Raw genomic sequence first — 24,063 nt, 5'->3', positions numbered from 1 at the left:
AGGAGAGGGAACGCTAACGGCACAGTAGCCAACACCACCAACGGGAGCAGCGGGGGGAGCTGCTATCCACCAAGTGCAGGGGCCCCCGGGGTCGAGGCAGGGAAGCGGGCACCCGCCCGCTGGGAGCGCTCCCCCGCGCCGCCCCGACCTCGTTCCGCGGCAGCAGCCCGCCGTCACCCTGCGGGACGCGCTGCCCGGGTCGCCGCCCCTTCGTGCTCGGCGGGGCCGCGGGGAGGAGCGGGCGCTGGGGCTCTATAAGGCCGTCCCGTCGGCCCGACACCGCGCTCTCCACTGCGCACAAGAGCGAGAGCTGCGCCTCTCACCGCCCCGCGCTGCAGCCTTGACTGGCGGGGTCCCGTTGCCTTCTTCCTGCAGCTGCACATTTGACTTTTGGGTCAGGCCGCAGGGGCAGATCGATCCGGTGACATGGGGGGCTTCAGCGTTTGGGACTATGTGGTCTTTGCTGCCATGCTGCTGGTGTCGGCTGTCATCGGCGTCTACTACGCCTTTGCGGGAGGGGGACAGAAGACATCCAAGGACTTTCTCATGGGGGGCCGAAGCATGAGTGCCGTCCCCGTAGCTCTCTCTCTCACCGCCAGCTTCATGTCAGCTGTCACTGTGCTGGGCACCCCCGCTGAGATCTACCGCTATGGTGCCATCTTCTGCATCTTCGCCATCACCTACGCCCTGGTTGTGCTGTGCAGTGCTGAGATCTTCCTGCCTGTCTTCTACAGGCTGGGCATCACGAGCACTTATGAGGTAAGGTGGAGCAGAAGGAGCCTTTCCACGGCTGTCAGAGAGCTGGGGGGCTTCTCGTGGCTTCTTTCTATTTGTCTTTCCTCACTCTCTTTCCCCATGTCTCCCTGCACTCAGTGCTGCCCTACAGCTTGTGTCCCCACGCTGCTGAGGACTGGTAGGCTGTGACCTGCCCTGTCCCCAGCTGTGCCCACACTGCAGAGCGGAGATGCTCACCCCTGGTGCTGAGTCCTGTGCACCATGCTAGATCTCTCCTCACTCCTAGTGCTCAGTTGAGCAGGTGGTTTAATCCTTGTGCAGCTTTGAAGATGACGCGTGATTAACGATGTGCAATTAACCAAGACCATCTAACATCTAAAGTGCAAGCGCGTGTAACATAGTAAGGACAGCTCTCAAATCATTCTCGCTCCAGGATGGTTTCTAAGCTCAGGTGCACCACAGAAGTTCCTTTCTGGCAGAGTGTATGTTTGTGCTGTTCCTAGAGGTTTTGGGGAGATGCCATCTCCAGCAGTCAGTGTCTTTTCCATTGTTTGTACAGGGAGGTCGGCAGGTACTCTGTGCCTGCACAGGTTTCCTTGCTTTCAGCAACCTACTGTAGGGAACTTTCTTTAGCAAGGAGGTTGGACTGGATGATCCCCAGAGATTCGTTCTAACCCCCACCTACAGTTCTGTGATTCTATGAAAATATGGCTCATCTTCCGCCCTGCATGTGAGTTAAAACTAAAGCTAGGAGTGCAAAGAAATCTGGGGGGGTGGGGTGCATTGCAGGTTGAGTCTCACTGGTTTGGAGTGAGGAACCCTGGTCAGGGCCTTCTTCTGTCCCAGAAGGTCCTTGCAACATGTTGGTCTTGCCTGGAAGATAGTTCCTAGCTGCAGATTTGGAGGCGAGTTGCCCTTGTTATAGGATATTGGAAAAGGAGCACCAGTGCAGGTGAAAGTCCTCGGATAGCTACTTTGGTCTTTTGCATTTTATTACACTGAGCAGGAGCATTGCAGCACTGGACATTGAAAACAGCAAGGTTTCAGCTGGTGGAGTTAGATAAGAACTCCACAACAGAAACAGTGCATTTTAAACTACTAATCTTTGGACTATCAGTTATGGTGATACTTAAAATATGTCTCTTGTTAAAGGCTGTTGATTAAGACCAGAAACTCACTGATAATCTCAGGGTTTTGTCAGGGCAACACACCTATAAAAGATATATCTTCTATTTGTGGACAGAGTTCAGAGATCAGACTTCTTGTGCCTGTCCAGGGGTTGAGTGCTGCTGCTTGGAGTGAATGTTCTCACTGACCACATTTTCAGCTCTGTCTGCACGAGTGAGCACTGCGGGATTTCTCAGTGTTTGCCTGTGTCAGATGGGTGGATTGACAGGTGAAGGGGATCCCTTCTGTACAGCCATGTGCCTTAGGGGGTTGGAAGGATAGACAGTGGGAAGAAATCTGCCCTAGAGCAGCTTTACAGAGGTTGTGCCCTAGGCAGAAAGGTGAGGTTCCTCTTTTGAGAAAGGCTTCATTTCCACTTGCTGGTAGAAGATGGTGGATTTTCCATACTAACTAAGGCTCAGACATCTCTGTAATGTTTTTCTCTCTGATTTCACAACATAATCAAGTTCTGTTGTACTGGGGAACATCCTTGTGAATAGTGCTGAGTTCTTAATAGCTGCAGAGCTTTGTCAAGTGTGCAGCTCCTTGCCCCATGAATGCCCAGAGGCAACAGTGTAGCACCAGTTTATAGAATCATAGAATCCTTTGAGTTGGAAGGGCCCCTTAAAGGTCATCTAGTCCAACTCCCCTGCAATGAGCAGGGACACTACAGCCAAACCAGGATGTTCAGATTCCCCCTATGTACTGCTTAGCCAATGTCAGCTTCACCTGCTCATGTGTTGTTACGGAGTGGTGAGGTCTATGAAGAAATATCAAATAAAGTTGAAAGAGATCCGTCAAGTTTTAGCCATTAACAAAATGCTAAAAAAAACCACTTTGCCCTTTCTCTATTTCTCATCTCTTCTCTCGGGTCCTAGCAATAAAGCCAAGTTTTGATGTAAACTTTGTTTTTTTTTTTTTTTTGTTTGTTTTTTTTTTTCCTTCTCTTCTGCAGTATTTAGAGCTTCGATTTAATAAATACCTGCGTCTCTGTGGAACATTCCTCTTCATTATACAAACGGCAAGTAAACCTCAAAGTGGTTCCTGGGTCCACATAGCCACCAGGGCTGCTCAGCTGGGCACAGCTGGATGTTTGCCACGAGCAGCTGATGGGGTGACCACAGGGAAGGGCACCTGGGAGCAAGAAAAAGATATCTCTACTCCAAAGCAATCAGGTGGAGAGCAAATGCTGGGCCACCCTCCCCTTTGGCATCTCCAGGCATTGCTGAGGATCTGGGGTGGTCGTTTGGCATCAGTGCCATGCCACGGGACCCTTCATGGCATGGGGAAACAGCACAAGGAGCAGTCATTGGCCTGCCCTCAGAGAAGCCCACAGAAGGTTCAAAATGTAAACACGCCCCAATTATCTGCAGTGGCAGATCTCATCCCATGGGCCACTGATGATTCTGTGAGTCTGGCTAATTCCCAAAGGTTTGTGGAAGGTGACAGAGAAAGCAAGCTGTCAGGAGCCTGTCACTGGCAGTACAAGGGTTTGTATCACTGCTGGGAGTCTGCAAACAAAAGCTATGGATCACTCATTGCCTTGGGGAAAGTCAAACTAAAGCAGTTGTTACTGTGGGTATCCAGCCCATTTGGTGAGTCGGGGTGGGACTGCAGCTTTCCAAGGTACAGTGATTGTGTGCCAGATGCTGTGAAACACCAGCAGCAAACATGTTCTGTTTGCAGTTATAAAATGGAGTTTTTGGGGAGTTTAAAGCAAAATGAATATAGAATTTGACCACTTTCCAAGTTATGCTTCTGTGTATGCTTGCTTCTTGTCCTACTGTTAAGACCCACTGGGAGTTACAAAACAACTACAGCCGTACCACTGCAGTGCTAATTCCTTAAGAGAACAGTGCTGCTTAGCTGGATGTTTTGGATACACATAGGAAAGGCAGAGTGCTAGCATGCATGAATCATGGGCAAACATGAAGGCATCACAGTAGTGTAAGAAGGAACAAACCAAATGTAACCTTGCAAAGATAAAAAAAAAAAACAACTATTTTATATAATATTAATATACATTCAGGAAATTAACTGACAACCTATGGGTGTCCTGTGCTGAGTGCTAACAACTTAAATGTCTTGAATCATGAAAATAGTGAGGAAAGGAACTCCCCAACATCTTCTGTGACTACTGGGACTTGATTCAGAGAAAAATAAAAAGGACATCTGGTAATACAACATGAAGAAATACTGAAGAGATGGGAAGATTGTTTTATCATTTTGTCATTGCTGTCTGAATTGACACCAAAATGCAATCAAAACTGTGTCAGGAGAAAATTTCTGGTCCTTCAATGCTTTTGGCACTTGTTCACTGCATACAAGAAAGTTGGTCTCCCAGTGACTTCCTGAGTGAAGAGGATCACTGGATGGGCAAATGCTTTGGGCTTGACAACTGTTGGAGGTTGTTAGCCATGAAGTGGTGCTGAGGGGAGATTTGCTAGGGACAGGCCAGGGCTGGCATCTTTCAGGGTGTACAGGCTAATGCGTGAGAACCTAGAGAGGGCTCAGAGTGCAGAAATGAACAAGCACACACATATGAACAAGTAAGAACAACTATTTCCCTGCTGGTCCCACCACCAGTCATAGAAAGCTGATATAAGTCAGCTCAGGACCTGGCTGAGATTTCAGTCCCTTGAATCAAGACCTGACCTTTTCAGGAGGCATCTGCACATTGTGGGCTTTGCCCTGATCCATGCCACAGCTGAGCTTGCCCTAATAGTACGAGCAGTGGTAAAAAGGCACTTAAAAATATACATGAATCAATTATAGAGAATATCAGTGTATGAGTCCCACTGTGCTGTTATAAGTGGATACAGTAGCTCATTGAATTGTCTGATTATTTCTATATTGGGTAAAAATACAAATCTGCTGATATTCATGCATGGCTTCATCTTATAGGATCGTAAACCCTTATAGTCCTATCCATAATGCCTAACTAATGCTGTGTTTCTTGTTCTGATGTGCATTACAGATGCATACTGGGAGTCATATTGATCCCAAGACTGAGAAAGTAAATTGTGATTTTGGCAAACCTCACCAATTTTCTTTTGCTCTTGTTTCTTCCATTTGACTGCACTTATAAAGCAATAAAACAAGTTAATTATAAGAAACAGGAAAAACTAAAGAAGCATTGGGTGTTTAAGAATCATTGTGTTATTTGTTTTAAACAGACTAGGCTGGGAGACTGCAGTACTGGTTAGTCTCAGACATTTGGCTTCCAGCAATTGGAATTATTTATTAACAGTCATGCATTTAGGAAATCTAGACTGAAAAAGTGCTTGAGAAATCATCTCAGAAAACTATCACTTGTTCCAGGAGTTTCAGTTTCTTTTGATCTTACATCTTTTTCTTCCCATCTAGACTTTATACACTGGTATTGTCATTTACGCTCCAGCTTTAGCACTAAATCAAGGTAAGATGATCATCCCGAACTGTTCTTCTATTATTTTTTATGCACATGATACTGCTTTTCTTTCTGTAATGCACATCAATATATATATATATAAATATTGACCATGAGGACTTTCGGGACTTCAGTTGATCCTGATGGGATCTCTGATAGACCTCCCAGCAGTAATCTTGCTCCCTTATCTCTGGCTGTAATGAATTACAGAAAAGGCTCAACAAAGAAAGTCTGCTCTCACTTATTCTAGCTCTCTCCTGATATCTTTCCATCATGGCTGATTTCAGAAAAGTTAAGGAAAAATAAGTCAAGTTATTGACTTGGAATAGGCAGTGGGCAGGATAAACACACTGAGTCAATCTGGTTAAGTGTGCTTCTTGAAGCATCCTGTAACTCACACTAACAAGCTACAGCCTGGCTGGAAGTGGTGTATTTCATCAACTATGCTGCAGAGCTTCCTATTTGCCTGGGCTTCTGTTGGGGAGCCCCATGGTGCCATGCTGGGCAGCATGTCAACCTGCCAATCTTGGGCACTGGCAGCTTTAGAGGCTGTCTGGCATAGGCATGCTGTCACATTTCCCTAAAAGAACACAGAATAAAAGAGGCTTTTAGACTAATGCATCTCTACCAAACCACTGCTTAAACCAGCTTTCGTCTGTGAAACATGCTCATAGCTGTTTTCCTGCATAAATCCCTGGCATGGGGTTCCGGGCCTACCTAAATGCTTCTGAGGAAGAACTCTGATTTTAGAACCTTTCTGAGCTGAGCCCTGAAAGAATATTGGTTTCATTGGTTGTCATTAAAGACCAGAAGCATCTTAGGTTCCCAAACCTATCTAATTATTTAGAAGTTTCCAATTATTTAGCAGTTTCCAGTGTCTGTAACAACTATGTATTTTTAGAGCTGGTCAGATGAATTCTGATATTTCAGATACACACATTTTCTTACTACTTTCTACTGCATTTTATGTATTTCCATTTTTCCTCAGCAGCCAGACAGAGATGAAAAACAGTCATCCAGAGTTGTGTCCCCCGTGCCTTGTTCACACTTGCTGCACTTTCCCTCTTTTTCAGTCACGGGCTTCGACTTGTGGGGTGCCGTGGTGGCAACCGGCGTGGTCTGCACTTTCTACTGCACACTGGTATGTGGGCCCTTCAGCTGAGGGAAATCTCATTTCCTTTCGCCATTCACATCAAATGTGGAATTTATTGAAAAGTTACCTAATAAATGGGTTGCCCTGTTTCACAGCACAGCTGCAGCTCAGAGCTGTATTCACCCAGGGACTTTGGATATAAGGAAAAAGTCTTTTACAGTGAGGATGATGATGCAATGGAACAAGTAACCCAGAGAGATGGTGGTGGACTTGGAGACACTGAAAGCCAGGCTGGAGGGGCACTGAGTACCCTGATCGGTCTGTGGATGTCCCTGTTCATTGCAGGGGTGTTGGATTAGATGACCTTTAAAGGTCCCTACCAACTCTATGGGTTCTGTGATTCTGTGACTTGGACACAAAGGCAGCTACAATGTGACTTCTGTTCCTAAAAGAACAGCAATAAGACAGATTTTCCTTCCTGAATATTCTCCTTTGGAATTTCTGCTAGCTTAGCAGGCTAATTTGTCAAACACTTGTTCACCACAACCATAGTAGTCCAGTCACTTAGTGACAGAGACACTGAAAATAGTGAGAGTCACGTGAGAAGACTGTTCTTTAGGTCAGTTTAATTGACTGGATATGTGTAAATGGAATCAGCATGACATGAAATTATTTGTACATTTTTGATTAAGTAATGTTTATTTTATTTTGCACAAATTGCATGCCTTCTGGAGTTAGTGATACTGTAAACATGTAAGATGAGCACGGTCTGCCTGTTTACTTTGTGATACAGGTAACTAGTGATAGGACAAGAGGTAATGGCATTAAGTTGTACCAGTGGAGGTTCAGGTTGGATATTAGGAAAACTTCCCTTTCAGAAAGAGTGATAAGGCACTAGAACAGGCTGTCCAGGCAGGCTGCAGAGTCACCATCCCTGGAGGTATTCAGAGTGGATGTGGCACTGAGGACATGGTTAGTGGGCATGGTGGAGATGGGATGATGATTGTGATACTTGGATCTTAGTGGTCTTTTCCAACCATCATGATTCTGCATTTCTATGATTCTATGAAACTTCTGAATCAGGGGGATGTGATGAATGAGATATTGGACATGTCTATGGCTACAGTACATTGCAGTGCACCTCACAGGAGGTCCTGAACAGGTTGCAGGATGCAATTCCTAAATATCCCAATGCAGAGTTATTTCTATTCAGGAGTTAGATAGAATTAGTCAGTTATACATTATCCATATAGCAAGGTTTCTCCTAGCTGGATGTGAACATATGCCAAGAGCACGGCTGCCCCATTGTACCTGATACATGCTGTTTCTCTCACAGGGCGGTCTGAAAGCAGTGGTCTGGACAGACGTTTTCCAGGTTGGAATCATGGTTGCCGGATTCTCATCTGTGATTATACGTGCTGTGGTAGTCCAGGAGGGAATTGGACGCATTGTAAATGATTCCTACTACGGAGGAAGATTAAACTTCTGGGAGTGAGTTTTCACTTGCAGATGATGTGCCTTTTTCCTGATAAGTGTGAAATTAAATTCCTACTGAAGGTGGGGAGTTGGGACTGAAATTTTACAGGTACTTAAACAAGCCTGCCTGGTTTGAAGGATATTTTGTAGGATTAACTCTGTGCAACATCCTGCCAAGACAGAAACCTTTCACATTCTCAAATCCATGTTGTAAGAATGCATTTTGGATTCCACTAAAAGTGAATGGTGAATAGTAGAGGACAATCATATTTATAATGACAGTTTGCAAATGAATGATGCGGCATTTCAGCTACTGAAACAAAGTAGCTGAAAAAATAATAGCTGTTACCTAATCTGAAAAGGGGGAATGTTTTTCTTTCTCTGAAATGAAAATTAGAAGTAATCTTAATGGCAATGTACCCTCTGTCACTGTAACTAATCATAGACTCAGAATATAGTTTTGCAAGGTTAGGAATATTCATTTCTGACAATGCTGAATCAAAAGATTCCTTAAGATTAAAAAAGAATAGAAGAAGTTATTGCTTTTTTGATGAATAGGTGATTCTGCTGAGAAACTTCATCCTCTGCTATTAATAGTAGAAGTTTAGTGTGATGGGTATTACCTGTTGTCCTTTTGTCTGTTGATTCACAATAGTTATCAGGCAATTCTATGTATTCTTCACCAAGTTCTTCAGTAAATAATAATTCCTTGGAAGATATATTTTTTCTTCTCATGAGCAGTGATTTTTCAATCTGTTTGGCTAATATGCAGACGTTACCCGGCATTGCTTCTTCCATCAGATGGAATTCAGATGGAAAAAGAAAACGAAAGGCATATAATAGCTGATGATGTTGTTCAGCAAGATAAGTGTAATCTATTGCTCTATTTAGGAATCATTTAAAAACATATTCCATTTAAAGTCTGCTCTTCACTTACAGCTAGATCAGCAACATTTTTTATAGAGGCTCTGTCCACAAGGGCTGGGTATGCAAACACACCTTTGTATTGGTGTTAGACTCAGGTCCCTCCAGATAAGCAGGCATATTAGACTTTCTACTGGAACTTCATTTCATCACAGCAGCCACAGGCATCACAGTGCTTTACTTATGACTGTAATTTATAGGTGAATAAGTTAGTCTGAATTCACCTTTGAGCAGATCAGTGTTTCAGTGAGACAGTGATTTCAACTCTGAGTTTAAAATCTGCTTTCTGTGATTTCATGTAAAATTGGAATATCTACATGTTCAAAATCTGGAAAAATTAATTGAATTGACTGATTCTTCTCCTAGCCATTAAGGTCATCTGAGAATGAGAAGAAATTCATATTCTCAGTGTTTTCTTTGTTTTCCCCTCTCATTGTAGCTTTAATCCCAATCCATTGCAAAGGCACACCTTCTGGACGATTATTATAGGTGGGACCTTCACATGGACTGGCATTTATGGTGTCAACCAGTCTCAAGTACAGAGATACATTGCATGCAAAACCAGGTTCCATGCAAAAATGTAAGTAAGTCTGCCTGCAGTAACTCCCGATGTCTGAATTTAGCAGTGATTGCTCTTTATAATGGAGATTAATTTGTTGTTGATGTCTGCATAAAACCTATTTGTAAAGGTAACAACTTTTGCTATCTGCTTTGTGGACCAGGCAGGAGACAAATTGGCATAGTAAATGCTGATATTTTAATTACATATAGATGACTGTGACATTCAACTTTCTGACGGACTGTTTCACCCTGCCAATACTGCATACAAATAACTACATTAACTTTATATGCAACCTAAAGACCAAGCAATCTAGTACTTAATTGTGCTGTAGCTTTCTCAAGACAACATCTTGAACTGCTGCTTTTCTAAACCTAAACCAGAGTGGGGGTATTTTACCTAAGTAAAGGCTAAAAATATTTTCAGTACCCATAAGTGTAAATGTGAGAAAAAACAGAAATGTTTTATTCAGTGATAAAATTGCTGAAGAATCATGTATTTTGGCTCAATGATCATCAAGACTTTTCCTATAGGAATTCATATTGGAGACTGGCAGCGAGTTCTGTTTTCCTTGAGTTTAAATATTTCTGATCAGCCTTTACTCTAGAACAGAGTATATTTACTAACTGTTATCTTATTTTTATCTTTAGTGTCATTCCCATAGTTCCCAACTCAATATTTAAGAGCTCTTATCAAGCAAATAAAGTCTATTTATAGGAAAGATATATAAACGCATATCATTAACTATAGTCACCTAAATTCCATAACACAGTGATATGTAGTAGAGAAGGAGTTTATGAGGATTTTCACTTCATAAAGTCAGCAAAATGCTCACAAAAATCACATTAAAATTTGGACCTAAATTATTTTAGTATTAGCAATAATGGAAATGCACTTTTCAGCCACTTACGCTGCAAAAAGTGAAGAGCTGATGCTCATCATAAGCCACGTCTCCATCATGCAGTGCCACATTCCAACACACTATCTGGCTTCCCTGCAGTCTCTGGTGTGTAGCTGGGTCTCGGCTTCTTGGCATTGCATAGGCAAACAGTGCACCCCACACCTGCAGTGCTACCTGGCATGATTTCCAACAGGAGAACAGCGAATACATTGTGCCTGAATTCCTTCCCAAACACCTGCCCCACCTAAGGCTATTATTCTATTCCCCCCTCTGTACATTCTGTGATGGGCAACACCTTCAGGGTGTCCCAGAAGCATAATGTGACCTCAGAAAATGTAGTACCATAGCAGGTGCTGGGCAGATTTTCTGGGCTCTTACAGTGTCTTTGACTTGGATTAGAGGCTATCTGGTTCTGGAGGGTTATGAAGAGATATAAACAGAAATTCAGGTGTATTTGGTAGGACTTGATGACCTTGAAAGTCTTTTCCAACCTGAAGGATTCTATGATTCTCTAGCTCATACCATATTAGTGATGGCACAGCCTTAATTGATGGATCTCTCTCCTGCTGGGATGGGCAGTTGAATTCCATGACAGCTTGCATGTGCCTCCTGGTATTTCCCTTGCATGGAGAAAACTTTTTGTGCAATGGCTACAGTTTGTTACAATTGTAAACATTATCATTCTGTGATAACTATCTAGTTCATTCGCATATGTAATTAAACACATTTGGCAAGTCATATTGGCAGCTACATCTCTTACCACCATTTAACTAGTGCAGACAAGTGTCAAATGTCATTGGGTCACAATAATAAGGCTTTTATCCTCCATGGTATTTTATATAAGGCTTTATTTAATAATGAAACAGAACTGAGAAAATAATTCCTTCACAGTTCCCAACTTGTGAATCATGGTAAGTCCTTAAAGAACAGCAGAAGAGTAGCAGTTTTCTCAGGCTATGGGAAAGGAGTTCACTCCATTCAAGAAACACACTAGCAGGTATGAACATGTGCTGTCATCCTCAAGCAATAACTAGGCAAACCAAGCATAGTGCTTGAAGATAAACAATACTAGGCCCTGAAGCAGGAGATCTGTACATTCAGAAAAATATGGGCTCCTAGCATGTTCTTCTCTACTTTCCTTTCAAGGTCATTGGCTGACATGTTTCCCAGAGCCAGACTGAAACAACCAACTAAAAATAAACCTTGCATAGTCACAGTGCCTACGTCACCCAAACTCCACCTTATGTTACTCACCCAGAATTAATGGGAACACATCCTCCAATAGTGCTGCAATTATTACATCCCAGTGCTTAAGTCAGAGGGTGTACCATGAGCTAGGGATGTAAATAAGATAGAAAAAGCAGTTTCCTTCTTTTCACTGTCAAACACTGACACAGTTTAAAACTAGGAACTGCTGAGTGCAAACAATTTCTTTTGCCGCTATGTCTTTCTCTCAACTTTCTAATCTCAGCTACAGGCTTTAGGCTAATAGTGCTATTGCATCTATTGAAAAGATATGGAATGCTTTAAGTCATTGGTTGTTTTTTGTGCTACATCAGCTTCTGAGTGCCTTATTTCAAGGCAGATTATGCCAATGTAGGAACAACTTCAGCTAAATTTATACAAAACACTTAACTAATGTGTAAGTATTTATAAGGAGATTACTTCATTTTCACAAGCTTAGCCTAGAAATAAATTTAAAGTGCTGCTAGTGCTCTATTTATACCATGCTAATTTCAAATATGAAACATAAATGCAGTTTTCAGTCCTGTGTTATTCAATCAGCCTTTATTTACCTAAACTTTTTTTTAACAGTTTACATTGTGCTTGCCAGTCACTTTTCTATGATATAAAATGGCAATCTCATCTGGTTAACCTGTAAAAAAAAAACCTATATAAAAACACGCCTTTCAATGCCAAATAAGACCTATAAAGATAAGTTTACTTCATTCATCCTTATAATCCTCCGGAGCAGTCCAAAGGCTGATGCTCTTTGCCTTCTTGGGTCTTGAAGGCACTAAAAGGCCCTCTGAAACAGTGCAGGCATGGAAATGTTTGCACAGATACCAGAGATCCTCTAAGGATCCACCCAGCAGAAGTCTTAGTTGGCACAGGTGCACTGTGTGTGATCTGTCAGCAGTTAAATCACTATATGTACATGGTACGCAGTCAGGTGACAACTGCCAGAAAGGAGCGCTGTATTTCAAGGCCATGCGCCTTCTGGGTGTGTTCACTTGAAATGACCACCATAGATGAGCCCATAGTGTGAAGAACTGTGTGATTCAGGAGTCATCAAGAGCTGAAATTGGATAATTTGATAGAAAGAAAGAGCCTTCCCTGGGACAGGAATTGTAGGGAGAAGGATTTGTTTTTCACGATGGGTTGAGGCTGCCTGTTGTGTGTGGCAAAAGTAGCATTAATATGGGATGACCACCATTTTCTTCTCTGGGTCAGCTGTCCCCTCAGAACATGGGGACAAGATGGGGCTCTGTGACTGCTCCAGGATCCAAGCTGCTAAAGGGGAAGCTCTGGGATTGATGGTGACTCCCTGACCCATGGAAGTGGCAGCTGGAAGTGGCTCCAAGGCAGGTCCCAGTGGGAGGGAGCACCTGCCTCATTACTGCCTTCCACAGAGACCCTGCCAGGAAGAGATGGTGAATTTATTGATTTATGAGCATGATTCCCGTGTTGTGTAAGTGTGGTAGTGCTGATTAAAGGTACACCACACTTTGATCTGTGACACTGTGCCTTGCAAATCTGTCTGGGGTTTTTCTCTGCCAAGGGGTGTGGTGAGGAGAAAAGAATGTTTTCTTGCCAGCTGGATGTAATGTAAATCTTGTGCACATGATGAAATGTGCAGATTACGATATTGCTCCCATCATCTCTGGAGTAGGCCTTGTCAGAGGGCATGCACTCAAACCATGCTACGAAGAACAAAGTGTAGTTTGTGTTTTCAGAAATGTGAGCCTGTGTCAAAATTGCTCAGAGCTATACCATGACTCCCTTTCAGCTTGGCAGTCACTCAACAGGGTGTCTCCTCAGTGCTGGCATGGAGCTTGTTTGGGCTGACTGTCCAGCGTATTAATTGCAGCATGGTGGGACATCTATCTCTAACATGGCATCTCTGTGCATGCTGGTGCAGGTCCCTCTACATCAACCTGGTGGGCCTCTGGGCGATCTTGGTCTGCGCAACGCTCTGCGGGCTGTCCCTGTACTCCATCTACAAGGACTGTGACCCATGGACGGCAAAGCAGGTGTCAGCACTCGACCAGGTACTGCTTGGTCTTAAACAGTAGAATAAGATGAGATACGAATAGGCTGTTAGGTGCCTCCTGTGAGTCAAATAATTTTGGTGAAACCTGAAAGTAAGATACTGAAAAGACCAACTTGCTGGTGAAAAAAACGGTTCACAGGTAGGTATCTTTTCCCAGATCTCAGATCTTGCAAAGGTCAACAAATAGCACACAGCTTCCAATATGGAAATAGTTCTCAGGTACCCTAAGGCTACTGGACCAAATCTATAAAGCTTTTTATGGTGTCAGCAGAGACTTGAGCATCTACTGTGGCACCCAAGCCTGACAGAGTGATGTACAGTGCAAACTACCTGCTGTTTAGGCACATAGCTGCCTCTACAGTCATCTCCTGGGAAGAAAGTCTGACAGCAACTCTGTGCTCACCTCTGCTAGGCTGTCTAAACAGACTTGCCAGTATCTCATGTGGATGTTTTAAACATCATTTATTTTTTCTGTAGAAAACCAAGAAATATTGCATTGTGGGACGTTCCAAATTGGAAGAGCTGAGCAGCATGCCACTGAGAAGGTTCTAACAACAAAAAAATACAGGAAAAAAGAGAAGGAAAAATTATGGCAATATGATAAGTTTTTACACTCGCTATTTGTGTTTTTTAGTTGATGCCCTACCTCGTGCTGGATATTCTCAGGGATTTTCCAGGAGTCCCAGGGCTTTTTGTGGCTAGTGCCTACAGTGGGACATTAAGGTAAGTTCATAATTTGAAATCTAGTGTCTTTCTTTTTTTCTCATTTTGTTAAACCTAAAGTTGCATTTATAGCAAAATGTGCTTTAACTGCCTTTCATTTCCTTAATCTTTAGTAAAAGTGCTAGGAACTGATGTAGCTGTTACAGATCTTAAGTTTTCAGCACCTGCGCTCTGATGTCTTAAGACTCAAAAGTGTTTGGACTTCCCTGCTGACAATGGGAGGAAACAGCCAGTGCTAACGGCACTAACAAAGCCTGCCTCTCTGTGCTTTAGAGCCTCTCTGTCTCTGCTTGAGGAATTTTTAAATATTATAAACAGGTGGTTGTACAGCATGGTCATAGTAATGCTTACAGCATAGCTGCACGTAATGTATACTTCATTTCACTGACTTCTCCAGCCCCAACTTTCCATTAAGAATTGCCTTGTCTTCACTAAGAGCAATTATTCGAAATGATTTTTGTAAGCTATTAACTGCATCACCGACAGCAGTAAGTCATTTCAACCAACACGGCAGCTGCATTGGTTCTCTTGACACCATTCTAGACAGCAACAGTTTCTCTCTGCCATTAACTTACCTGTTAACTATGATTTCATTGTCCATGATTAAATATATATATATATATTGTGTTCTGCAGTACAGTGTCCTCCAGCATCAATGCTTTGGCTGCTGTGACTGTCGAAGACCTCATTAGGCCATACTTCAAATCCCTTTCTGAAAAGAAGCTGTCGTGGATTTCCATGGGGATGAGTATGTCTGGAAAAATTCCACTTTTGCTTTATGAAGTGAGGGCTTGGTTCAGATTTTACTTCTGGCAGCATAAGTCAGGGGTAGGTGTTTTCAGACTGATATTCGGGGGAGCCAAGATCAGCTGTGCAAATTTTGTGCAGGATGAGGAACAGCTGTTTCTAGTGAGCTTAAGAGAAAGAGCCATCATATCTGATCTTTAAGATGTAAAGATAGATGTGCTCTGTATTCAGTATTGCCCTGTAGTTGTATAGAACCAAAAGTCTTGGATTAAAATAGATGATATTTTAATTTCTTTGTCAAAAATTAGAAGCAAAAGAAACAGTTTTGTAATAAACCTCGTGAGCAGAGCGATTTGTGAACTACAGCACTTCCTAGAGTGTGCAGCTTCATGTCTTCCCTGGCATACCTGTGAATCTGCAGTCTGTTAAGCTCCTGTATTCAATGACTCTCTGTGAAGAAGAGGGTCAGAACTGGGCTGAGCAGATGGTTTACATCTCCAATGTGCACTTCCATCTCTGCTGGTTGTATGACCAGCTGCAGGTGCAGCCCAAGGCAATGTGCTTAATAGGCAGGAAAAACCACAGTCCCAGCAGTGTTGTAGCCCATAACACTGAGCACAGTGGACTAGTGGCAGGTGACAAATGTGAAATGTTTTCACCTGACAGCAGCTTCTTAAATGTTATTGCAAGCAGTGTTTATGCTGAAATTGTTGATGCTGTGTTATTTTACTGAGTTGCCTGGGCTGTCACATTCAGTGGTGGGATTAACCTATTGCTTGTCACTCAGACAGTGAAACTCAACAGAAGTGAAGGTGGAGAGCACAAATGATCCAGTGTTGTGGGTTCTGGCAAGAGACGGTACATCCTGGTAGTCCAGGATGTCCTCTGTCTCTCTCCCATGATCTGACATCATTTACTTTCTTGCTCCAAAGGCTTTAGACTGAGATGCAAAATTACTCATTCAAAATAACGACTAAAGCACAGGAGATTACCTGAGAAATATGAACAATACACTTAGTGTTGCTACTGTGTCTAATCTGTACAGGTGCCATCTAGGATCAGGTACTTAGCTAATATTTAGTCATACACAGGAAGAGGATTTTGTCATTTTCACATGGTCTCCTCTTAATCTAAACAGTAACCAGGCCCTTTGGCCTATTTGGGCTCTCTTAGGAAAGAAAACTCAAAGAAACAACAAAATCAAAGCCAAACAGATGGCAGCGGCTTTGTTGTGATGTCTGGGCTCCCTGGGTGAGAGGGGACCATTTCCATCAGTGGACATTTCAGCTGATGCGCTCATGATTTTCCTTTCCCACACAGGCCTATTTTATGGTGGAGTCTGCATTGCTATGGCTGCACTGGCATCTCTCTTGGGTGCCTTGCTCCAGGTGAGTGTCAGGCTGCATTTTCATGTGTGTCAAATAACCTTGAACAAATTGTGTAAGGAAATAATTTCTGGATACATATTATGAGATTAGCTTTTATTCTTTGCTGGGTATTGGCCTCAAACAGCCTCAATCTCTTCTTTAAGCATCCATGTCACTATACGAATTAAGAACAGCTGAGAAAACACTAATTAAAAACTCTCAATTTGCTTCTCATCTTCTTGCCCTGCTTGTGTCTCTAACTTTTCCAGCCCAGTGCCTGATAGACTCTCTTCCTTCCACAGGCAGCTCTCAGCATTTTTGGTATGGTTGGTGGCCCCCTCTTAGGACTGTTTGCCTTGGGAATCCTCTGCTCCTTTGCAAATGGAATTGTAAGTAGAAACTTAAAGTCCTGTTGGACCAAAATCCATTGGTAATTTTGGGTACATTCTTCTTCCTCCATTCCCAACAAATCTGTGTTGGGCAGCAAGGATATTTCTTTGATACTTTCCATGTTGATCTTTACCCTTCCCACACGAGGACAGATGGGGGAATGGCCTTTAGGGTAGGATGGATAACCAGACAGCCTTGAGGACAGGCAGTCCTGAAAACACATCTGGTAGTCCCAGGTGATAAACAGATGTTTTTAAAAGGCAGATTGAGTTGGGGTGCTCTGCTAGAGTGCTTTGGTATCAGAAAATCAGCACTTGAGAGGAAAAAGTTACTCCATAAAAAATTTATTTGTGGAGAAGAATGGATGAAGATGGATGGAGGAAGATTGTTATTGTTATTACTTTTGCTTTCCTTGCAAGCCTGAGTTTCATTTTCTCTTTTTCAGGGTGCATTTGTGGGTCTAATCACTGGCTTTGTTATTTCACTTTGGGTTGGAATTGGTTCTCAGATTTATCCTCCCCTCCCAGAGAGGACTATGCCTCTCCCCCTCTCAACTGCAGGCTGTAACCTTTCCATCTCAAGCAATTTGACTACACCGACAGAAAACCCATTAACAACAATCTTCAGCACGCAGGCTGCAGAAAGGTATGAAAGTTCCTCATGTGCAGTCACTACAGCATGTGTTTGGTTTGAAGCAACATGAACATCTGCCTAGCATTCGTGTGGCTTCAGAAGACAGCATTGGTATAATGGAAAAAATACAAGGGGTTTTCTCCCCTCTGCAATCACTGTATCTGTCTTTGGGCACACGCCATTAAACATAGCAGTTATAAATGAAAATACAGAAAACAGCTGGAACAGGAGCTGCACGTGGCTGATATCCTACAATATATTTTTTTCTTTAAATAACTCAGCCCCTTCTAAAGATGTTATCCCTTTATCTGGGTAGCTGGAGTGCTCAGCTCTACACTAGATTCCTAGTTGCAACAAGACTGTCCTGTTTTACCTGCTTGTTTCCATGTACTGACCAGTCTCATCCTCTATGAAGGCATATTTTCTGATAACTTTATGACACATTGCAATGCACATTTTATCATATCGAAGTAATTCCAGAATATCAGCTCACTTGGTTCAGAAAGCAGCTCTGTATTTATATTCTGTATGGATACAGACAACGTTTTCAGGTTACCTGGAAAAGGAAAGCAGAGGTTAACTCTTTTCCTGCTCTTTTTCAGGCCTGTCCTGGCAGACCATTGGTATTCCTTGTCCTATCTCTACTTCAGCACCCTTGGGACACTTACCACAATAGCTGTGGGAATGATTATCAGCCTCCTGACAGGTACTGGTTTCACAGCTGAGGTTGAAGATAAATCTTAGATTTTTTTTCAAACCATGATGACCAAAAAGAGAATTGCCATTTCCAAAGTAAGAGGCAGAGACCCTATCGCAAAGGCTGAGAATTAGGAAAAGGCTCTTCACCAGAGGGTGGTCAGGACCTGGAATAGATTTCCTTGGCTGGTGGTCACAGCCCCAAGCTGCCAAAGTGCAAGAAGAGTCTGGACAATCCTCTCAGACATAAGGTTTGAGTTTTGGGTGGTCCTGTGTGGAGACGGAAGTTAGATTTGTTGGTTCTTACCAATTCTTTCCAGTGTGGGATATTCTGTTCTGTTGTATGAAGGTTCCTATCCTAACTCTCATTTCCCCCCTCTCAGCCCTTCCGCATCCTGTGCTTGACCTCTAATTACAGCAAAAGATCACTTCAAATTTCTAAGGAGAACGAAGTTTCAGCAGTTTTTTAACCCGAGGGACAAAAATTCCATCTGCCTTTCCTGTTTCATGAGATCTCAGCAGGTGTTGAGGTTGAAGGGTTGTCCTGGAACATGAAAGGAACTCAAGGCAAGGAGATGCACCCATCCTTATTCTAGAGGACAAAAGCAGTTTTACTTTGAGTAACTTCAGAGCACTCAAAGGCTTCTGTCTGCACCCATGCAGTGCATGCATTCCACTACATTTCCCCAGCACATACTGAAGAGCTGCAGACCCCATGCATGGCTTTCTTTCTCAGTTTCCTACTATTTCTGGAAGGTACAAAAGCAACAAGTGAGAGCAGGGACATCAGTTCCAGCCTGTGACCTCTCTGCGCTTCCATCCAGATGAGATGCAAACTGCACTTGTCAACTGCACTGTGCATGGCAGAAACAGCACCAAAGCAGCTGCTCTTGTGGCTTTCTCTTCTATATCTGGTCAGAATCTTCCTACAGCACTCATCTGACTTTGACTCTGTTAGATTTCAAACCTATTAGCCTGACCTACAATTACTTCAGAGCTGAGTTCTCTTTATTTTTTATCAGGAACACCAAATTCCCAACCCAGCAGATTGATTGGTCTACTACTTTCTTTGTGTTTTGCAGCTTGCAAACACAAGCTATGTCTACAGTTTTCTTTTCATGAACTTCTAGAGGGTTTCCCCCCCTTTCTTCTTTCCTCTTCTTCTACATCCTATATTTACTTCCCTTGGTGACACGCTGCTCTCTACAGAAGGCAAGGTTGAGCTCTGACAGTGATGCTTGTAGTCAAACTTCACTTTTTAATACCTCAGGATCAGGTCATTTGTAGCCACTTCACTGAAAGCATCTCCATAGGGCCATAAAATGAAGCACAAGATCTCATGAACTCAGTAAGTGCAGAGCAGAAATCCTCAGCCCAAGAAACAGAAACTTCAGAGAACCACCTCAACTTCACCCATCTGAGCATCAGGTGACAAAGCTAATTCCCAGTACCTTCAGCTCCTTTCTTTCCCACATGCATTCCTACACAAGAGTAGTTCATCTTCCATGCCCTAAAAGTGCCCAAACATCCCATTAACACCCCATCCTCTTCAGATGGTTGTCTCAGCAATTTATACATTTTTCAAACAGAAACACGGGAAGAATGTAGAAAACTATGAAAAAGGGTGGAGAAATTTCAAGTAGATCCCAAAGATAATTTTGTATTTTGAGAGATGCAGGGGGACGCGTTGCCAAGGAATGATTCCTAAAGAATGTAACATCTTAGCTTGTGACTGCTTGATGGCTTTTGCTGCATGAGCATCTTGGCTTGGTGCCCAGAGCTGGGCTGTGACATACCATGTATGTGTGAAAACCTGGCTGATTGAAGCCTTCCTATTTTGCAGGAGGACTAAAGCAGAACACAGACCGTAAATTCCTGCTGACCAAAGAAGATTTCCTGTCCAACTTCTCCTGGTCTAAATCTGAGACAGTAAGTATAGTTATGCATCCTCTGATATGAAGCAATCTCTCGTCTTAGGAGCAAAGGCAATCTTCTCCCACCAGGATGAATTGCATTTGATGCTTTAAGGCAGCAGCAGAGCACAAGGCAGCTGAGGCAAAAGCAGCTGGCATAGGCAATGAGGCTGTGTTTGGCCACAGCTTGAGTTCATAACAACAGAGCAGCAGCTGAGACAAGGGACAGTTGTTCTCCAGGTTTCTGACAAAATACTCCCTCACCATTCCCTTGGAAGCTGAACCAAGGCATGTGTTGGATTCAGCAAAGCTTTCTTTGTAAACGTGATTTCTAAATTCTGGGATTTTTTATTTTATTTATTTATTTTTGCAACATCAGCTACCGTTTGAGAGAAAGCATTTCATTTCTAGACAGTGTGTCTCTTTCCTATCATCCTCCCTAAGATACAAGATAAATTATTGGGTAGAATGGAAATAATGTACCTTTGAAAGGAGAACGTGGGAGAAATCAGGTTTGTAAAGTAAACAGAGCCAACCTCTCAGTTAGGGCCATCATTGCAATCATATTCATCATGTCTTTGAGATGGTCCAGTGTGCAAAATATTTCTCCCTGGCGACAGTAACTCCTCTTAGCATGACCTCCTGTAGTTTAGCTCCTGCTTATGAACAACACAGAAGGAGAGGGTTTTTACAGAACTGCATGCTCTTCACCTATGAGAAGGCTGGATACCAGCTATCCAGGTGTTGCCATTCAGTCCTTAATGCACCAACATCAACTTTCACCATCTGGGAATTTAATCTCTAAAGCTTTTTGAAAAGAAAATCTCACCAAACAGATGGAAGCTAACATTCCAGCCATACTGGTTTCTGCCTGGAGTCAGAAATGGGTGTCAGCCTGGTTATACTGCTGGGTAGAAGTAGTTGGTATAACAGCTCGTGCAGAAAGTTAATTGCTCAGAATAATTGGGGGGCAGCTGAGAAACTTCCTGCACATGGAGAGCTTAACATCTCATTACGTTTAGTGAAGATGGAGCATTGATATAACTGTGCATGTTAATTTGCTTTTCCTCTCAAAGATTGGGCAAGGACCGAGGGGTTGGGAGGCAATAACTTAGAGGGCTGGTGGTGACAAAACTCTAGATGTGAAAACAGCAATTAAAACTTTGCACAACCAGAAATGTTCTGAACACTTTGCAGGACAAGAACATTTTATGTGACGAGAACATTTTGCACAACTTGCACCTTACGCAATAAGAAAGTTTCCATGCCCCTAGAAAAATACCAGCTATTTCAATGAGTAACAATGCTCTGTCAGCAGTCGGCATATTTTCCTGCAAGGCTTTCTGTAAGTCAGGCCTGGCTCTGACTGTTTCTTCCACTTCACAACATGGCTTTTATCTGTCCTTGTTTTTTAGGAGGAGAAAGTGGTTGTGTTGAACTGGAAAACATCTGCAATGGTAGACGAAGGAACTGACAACCCTGCCTTCAGCCACATTGAAATGGATGAAGCAAGTGATAAGAACAAAGCCAATGGCCTTCATATATGACATGGGGCCATGTCAGCCTCTGAGGATGGTTTTGTTCATGTAAAGCACTGTTGGCACTCCTGTGCTGGGTCAGTTACCAGCCCTGCCAGGGTCATCGGCGGGAGTCTGCTGAGCTTCATGGTGCTGTCACCCATGCACAACTTTGACGTTAGTCAAGAAAGGAATCAGGCCTTTCCTGCTCTTGTTGTCTCTCTCACACTCTGAATCTTGGTGACAGGGCTTAAGGTGCTGTATCAGTGTAGAATATTAGCCTGATATTCTTGGGCCTCCTGGAAAATACCTGCTTTTACTTTCAGTTCACTCTCAGAGTAAATGTTTTATTTGGTAAGAGCGCTGTCCCCTGGATATGACTGTTCTCTGTGGGCTTTTTTTTCCTTTTTTCTATTAAGGCATTGAAAGAGTGAAGAGATCAGTACTGTGGGATCTTATCAGATTGCAGGAAACGTGGATCTTCATTTTAGTGGAGGAGATGTACTTAGTGCTGTACTCTTGGTACTCTCATTGCTTTGTAGAGCTGATCCTGAGAGCATGTTTATTTTGCTGGTTCTGTCATACGTTTGCTTTCATTACTCTCATTCTTTGGTTACCTTCATCTCCTCTTATGTGCTTACTGTTGGACGCTACAAAACTGTCTTTGGAAGACGGGTAAAAACAAGCATCAGTAATACTCTTCCCTTTACTCCCTACCTCACTCTTTAGCCTCATCTTGGTCCAACAGAGATGGCCCTTGTGATGAAGTAAACAGTCTGGGCTCTTCATTCTGTGCCATGTAGCAGAACCACATGCTGGCCCATGACTGCTCTTGCACTGAGCTGGGCAAATGTGTTAATGTAGGAAGAAGATCCTCCTTGCTGTATTGGAATAGAGAGAAAGCTGCACCTGCAGTTGGCTGTTATCTGTGGAGCTGTGAGCTGAAATTTACTGTAACCATTTGTGTTCTTGCAGTCCCTTTTATGACTGCAAGGCTTCACTTGCAAGGTTGGGCCAGATCAGGCTAGAGCATGTTTTGTGCTTTGCTTAAAGGGCAGAGTTTGCTGTTCTGTCCCTGGGAGGGGAAGGGATTGCAAAGGCTGGATGAAGTGTTTTCATGGCTGCAGGGCACGGGATGGCTCATCCTCTGGCTGAGCTGCTTATGCCCTTATATTACTTCCCGTTTGAGAAGGTAAAAAGCCCATAGCTTCCTTACCCTAATTGCTTGGGGAACAGGCTGTTTGACCCACTGTGTTGGTTTTGTACTATGTACTTTTTGTGACATCAGTTGATGGGGGTTTAAAACTCTGCTGGAGCATCAAGTTGGTAAATAAAAATCATTGCAGGAAAGCCAAGCAGTGAAGCTTATAAAGCAGTCACGCTTGAGACACAAATCAAACACTGACTGTGTGTATTAAACTCTTTCAAGAAGTTACACTGAGTTGTGCTGGGCACTGAGCTACTATTGTTTGGGATTTGATAGTTCTAGTTTACCTATGCTGATTTGGGCCCTTTAGCACTTAACCCAAGCTATTCTGTGCCCCCTGACAGCAGGCATTGATGATCTACTGAATAAGATGGGACCAGTAAACTTATAGGAGGCAAAACTTATAAGGCTTAAACTTATAGGAGCAGGCTTCTCCTAGCACGGTACAGGCCAGACATACCCTACATGGGTTGCCACTAGGAGCACATCTCCAATGGCCAACCAGTGCAAATGATGAAGGCAGGCTTCCCCTTTGCCACCTGAGGTGTGGGCTTGCAAGATGAAAAGCAGACTCCCCTTCTCTCTCACTCCTCTGCTGAGGTACTTTTGGCCCATGGATATGGGAATGATAAGTACTGTTATCTCCACTCAGCTGCAGAGAGCCAAAAGCCTAAGTGAAGAGGACTGGTGTCCCTTTGCATGCCTCTGCTCAGTGATGTGTAGTAAGCCAAGGGCAGAACCGAAGCAGCAAGGATTCTGTGCCTCCTGGTAGAACTACAGCACTCACAGATGACATGCTGTACTCCCATCTGACTGTGATCCTCAGGAGTGTGATTGATCAGTACAGCTCTTTGTTGCACCACACTGGGTTGAGATCCTTGTTTTGAACTGATGCTGCCTCAGATGACCTGTGACTTCTACCTGTTTTGTTCATGGAGTGAAGACTAATCTTTCCAGCAATCACAGTTAAGAAATAATGTGTCATGGAGTTTATTCTTAGTACTTTGAATTCACACAGGGAAACACGTAAGTCTTCACTTGAAGTCACTCTTTGAGCACTGATCAGTCATTTTACTCTCATTTTGGTATGAAGTGTAAGCTTGGGCCAGATGGTATCTGTTGGCCCACGGTCACATTGAGATGAGTTTTTACTGGGGACAGTACCTTGTTGTAAGAGGTTTGGAGGCAGCGTTCTTTCTGCAGATGACCCTGACAACTGTCCTTTTTCTCATTATCTAACCTCCCACTTGCTGCAGAACTAAAAAGTGACTCTTCTGCTTTACTTTCTTTTTTTTTTCTTTCCTGTATGCTTGTTGTTTTAATTGGCATCAC

General features: G+C 43.2%; 1 protein-coding gene across 1 annotated transcript; it reads left to right on the top strand.

Annotated features, from left to right (window-relative positions):
• Positions 1-426: 426 nt before the first annotated feature.
• On the top strand, positions 427-21,554 carry SLC5A8 (solute carrier family 5 member 8). The gene is made up of 15 exons (XM_072349520.1): positions 427-759; positions 2,858-2,923; positions 5,269-5,320; positions 6,385-6,452; positions 7,741-7,895; positions 9,244-9,384; positions 13,407-13,536; positions 14,173-14,261; positions 14,897-15,009; positions 16,329-16,396; positions 16,678-16,764; positions 17,211-17,410; positions 18,001-18,104; positions 19,938-20,023; positions 21,423-21,554. The coding sequence occupies exons 1-15, from the start codon at positions 427-429 to the stop codon at positions 21,552-21,554; spliced, it is 1,824 nt and encodes a 607-aa protein (XP_072205621.1).
• Positions 21,555-24,063: the final 2,509 nt, after the last annotated feature.

This window comes from Excalfactoria chinensis, chromosome 1 (assembly GCF_039878825.1).
Source record: "Excalfactoria chinensis isolate bCotChi1 chromosome 1, bCotChi1.hap2, whole genome shotgun sequence".
Classification (NCBI taxonomy): Eukaryota; Metazoa; Chordata; class Aves; order Galliformes; family Phasianidae; genus Excalfactoria; species Excalfactoria chinensis.
The sequence above is the reverse complement of the archived record's forward strand: the minus strand, read 5'-3'. Positions and strand labels throughout refer to the sequence as shown.

What these genes read in the sequence shown, in the direction of transcription:
- SLC5A8 (XM_072349520.1), top strand. Translation starts at nt 427, where the DNA reads ATGGGGGGCTTCAGCGTTTGGGACTATGTGGTCTTTGCTGCCATGCTG. An exon ending in TCCTCTTCATTATACAAACG is followed by an intron (nt 2,924 to 5,268) that starts GCAAGTAAACCT and finishes CTTCCCATCTAG; the next exon opens with ACTTTATACACTGGTATTGT. An exon ending in GCCTACAGTGGGACATTAAG is followed by an intron (nt 14,262 to 14,896) that starts GTAAGTTCATAA and finishes TGTGTTCTGCAG; the next exon opens with TACAGTGTCCTCCAGCATCA.